This window comes from Musa acuminata, chromosome BXJ1-7, assembly GCF_036884655.1.
Source record: "Musa acuminata AAA Group cultivar baxijiao chromosome BXJ1-7, Cavendish_Baxijiao_AAA, whole genome shotgun sequence".
NCBI classification, from domain to species: domain Eukaryota; kingdom Viridiplantae; phylum Streptophyta; class Magnoliopsida; order Zingiberales; family Musaceae; genus Musa; species Musa acuminata.
In genome coordinates, this window is record NC_088333.1 from 35,814,082 (window position 1) to 35,817,260 (window position 3,179).

The window sequence follows — 3,179 nt, forward strand, 5'->3', positions numbered from 1 at the left end:
CTGATCATGCCGAACCAATCAAATATAAAGATCTTTGCGCGAAGAAAATATATGGCTGATTTAGCTTGCAAATAATGTCGGTCACACTGTGCGCTTCGTCTTCGTCCCAATGGGTTGGCGTCTTCCATTGGCCACACTAATAATGGCGGTGTCTCTTTCGACAAAGACAGATCCGTTGTTGACCCACCTTTTAGAGCAACCAGCGAAGCCGTGGTCGAGTAGGTACAACCACATGCCGTAATGCCTGAACTCCTCGCTCACCTATAACAGTGGCTGATGGATATGATATCAAGATCATCTCCAAGCCCTCTTCCCCCATCTCCCACTTGATCAACTGCTCTTCCACCATGTATCCATCCAAACAACCACAACCCTACTACCCTCCACCGCCGCCGCCGACGACCGACCCCTACTACCCTCCGCCGCAGCCGACGATGGGCGTGCCGGTGCCGACCGCCCCCGGTACTTTCCAGATCCAAACTCCGGCGGGCGGCGCTTGGTCCACCGGCCTCTGCAAGTGCTGCGACGATGGCAGCAACTGTAATCGAGCCCTCCTCCACTTTTACTCGGTAATTCCTTGGTCCAATTGCTGTTGTTAAGCATCCGATTCCTTACTGCAGGCTGCATCACTTGCTTCTGCCCTTGTATCACGTTCGGTCAAATCGCGGAGATCGTCGACAAAGGAGCCACCTGTGAGTACTGTTTCTTCTTGGAGTCATTGGATCCTCCGTTCTTTTTTGTTGTCTGGCTTTTTACTGCATGGAGGATTGAACGGCGAAGCCTTTGATCGGTATCTGTGAAGCATGCGGGACGAGTGGGGCGCTGTACGCGCTTATAATGTATGTGACGTGCTGCCAGTGCTTGTACTCCTGCTTCTACCGCTCCAAACTGCGGGCGCAGCTCGGGCTGAGGGAGGAGCCCTGCGCCGACTGCCTCGTCCACTGCTGCTGCGAGACCTGCTCCCTCTGCCAGATGTACCGAGAGCTCAATCGCCGTGGCTACGACATGAGCATAGGTCTCTCTCTCTCTCTCTCTCTCTCTCTCTCTCTGTGTGCTGACTCTTCGTGTGTTCTTCCTTTTGGGAGAGAGGGAGACTGAAGCAACGGCGATCTTTCCTTTCGTGCAGGTTGGCATGCAAACATGGAGAGGCAGGGGCAACCCGCAACCATTCCGCCACCGGTCCAAGGCATGAGCCGTTGAGATCTCAACTCAAAGTCCAGTGCTGCCATAATTAGGGACTGCAAGATGTTTGATAAAATGCGAGGTATGGATTTCGTTGTTTATTACTAAACGTCATATGCAGATAATACGACCTATAAGAGAAGAATAAAATCAATGTCTGCGGTGGGCATGAATTGGATGATGATCCAAAGTCGTTTACTACGAGTCTACAATTGAGCATTGTTTGGAAAAGTGGACTTTCACTGTGATTGGCCAAACCTTATCGTCCTTTGTGATTGTAGCCTCACTTCAGATACATGGACATGATGTTTGGGCCCCAATTCGTTCACACACAGGCTGCACTCAATTATTATCTCTGCATCATCTTGATATGTTTCTTCTCCCGCTATCATTAATTATATTAAAAGGCGGCACTAATTATCTATTCCTATCACCCACGTCATGGAGTTATCTATTATATATATAAATACAAACTTATATGTTTCTATCAAAGTCATCACATGGAATATTATTTAATCATAACTAATGTGGATATTGATCATAGACTCATAAATATTTTTTTTAATATTGTAATATGTATACTATTATTGTTATATATATATATATATATATATAATGTAATATCTTTTGAGTGATATTTTAAAAAAATATATATTTGGATATTTTCCAATCGATACTCTGCTTTTTCCCAAATAATACCCTTAATTTGATAAATATCCAAAATGCCCCTTAAAATTTTTTTTTTCGTTAAAATTTTTCATCCATTTTTCATCAGTATTAAACTGTTATAATATTTTTATTTGGTTTGTTTATAGTATTTTTTAATAACATTTATAGTGTTTTTATTGATGTATTGAAAATACGTGGCATCTTCTTTAGTTATCATTGCTCATAGATCATTACAATATAATATTTTTAGGTTTGTAGTTAGTTTAATTAAGGTTAGGAGTTCATTTCGCTTATTTACAATATTTTCGAGTAAACTTTGTAGTATTTTTATTTTGGTGACCAAAATACTATAACAAGTCAAATTTTTATGTTTATTTAGGTAAATTATGATAACTTCTCATATAAATCATAGTATGATATTTTAAATAATTTCTAGTATGTTTTGATTCTGAACTCATTTATAATATTTTTAAATAGGCTTTATAATGTTATTATCATAGTGACCAAAACATTATAACATGTCAAAAACATTATAGTAAGTCAAAAATATTATAACATTCAGAAAACCTTTTCAGGAATAGTTTAGATTTTAAATTAGGAGTATTATTTTAGAAAAACGATACGGATTGAGAAATAGTCAAAATACAGATATTTTCTAAGAAAATCGCCTGTATCTTTTTTTTGGCTTTATCCTTTTCATTTAAGCATGTCATTACCACAATAACTTCATCGAGAAAATGCTAAATGAGTCTTTTAATTGCTCACATCCAACAAGGTGCATAATATTGGCTTATATGCTAGTAATGTATGGGAGTGAAGACGTGAGAAAGAGAGGTATCAAAATTGATCACATTTCTATTTGTAACCCGATCTTTAACAACAAACTGTGGACGATATGAATCGCGAAATCCAATTACAAACACAAATACATATAATACAAATGATTTACTTTGAAGATTATCTAATGCTTGCAAATATATTGCTTGTTTTAAAAAAATTATAAATAGTCCACTTATAGGAAAAACCTACCAACTATATGAAAAATATGGAATATTCATGTCTAGTCTCATATTGAAATAAGATTTCGATCTACTTGTAAGAGGCAAATATTTGTATTATTATTAACATAGGCTTAAATATCTTAAGTCATTGGTTTACACTAAAAAAAATTCAAATTTAGTTAAGATAATTAAATCATAGGTGTTGTAATTGATAATAGATGAGATTTCCTTAACTGTTTGAGGAAATCTCTCTACTCTGTTGTGGAAAATCTTCTAACCTATACGAAAATTCTCCCTTCTAACTTGTATAAAAAGAAGGGGATATGT

General features: G+C 37.7%; 1 protein-coding gene across 1 annotated transcript; it reads left to right on the forward strand.

The window, feature by feature from the left end:
• Positions 1 to 201: 201 nt before the first annotated feature.
• On the forward strand, positions 202 to 1,510 carry LOC103992194 (cell number regulator 2). The gene is made up of 4 exons (XM_009411804.3): positions 202 to 540; positions 621 to 692; positions 803 to 1,015; positions 1,127 to 1,510. The coding sequence occupies exons 1-4, from the start codon at positions 348 to 350 to the stop codon at positions 1,198 to 1,200; spliced, it is 552 nt and encodes a 183-aa protein (XP_009410079.2). The 5' UTR covers positions 202 to 347; the 3' UTR covers positions 1,201 to 1,510.
• Positions 1,511 to 3,179: the final 1,669 nt, after the last annotated feature.

What these genes read in the sequence shown, in the direction of transcription:
- LOC103992194 (XM_009411804.3), top strand. Translation starts at nt 348, where the DNA reads ATGTATCCATCCAAACAACCACAACCCTACTACCCTCCACCGCCGCCG. An exon ending in CGTCGACAAAGGAGCCACCT is followed by an intron (nt 693 to 802) that starts GTGAGTACTGTT and finishes GTATCTGTGAAG; the next exon opens with CATGCGGGACGAGTGGGGCG. An exon ending in TGGCTACGACATGAGCATAG is followed by an intron (nt 1,016 to 1,126) that starts GTCTCTCTCTCT and finishes CCTTTCGTGCAG; the next exon opens with GTTGGCATGCAAACATGGAG.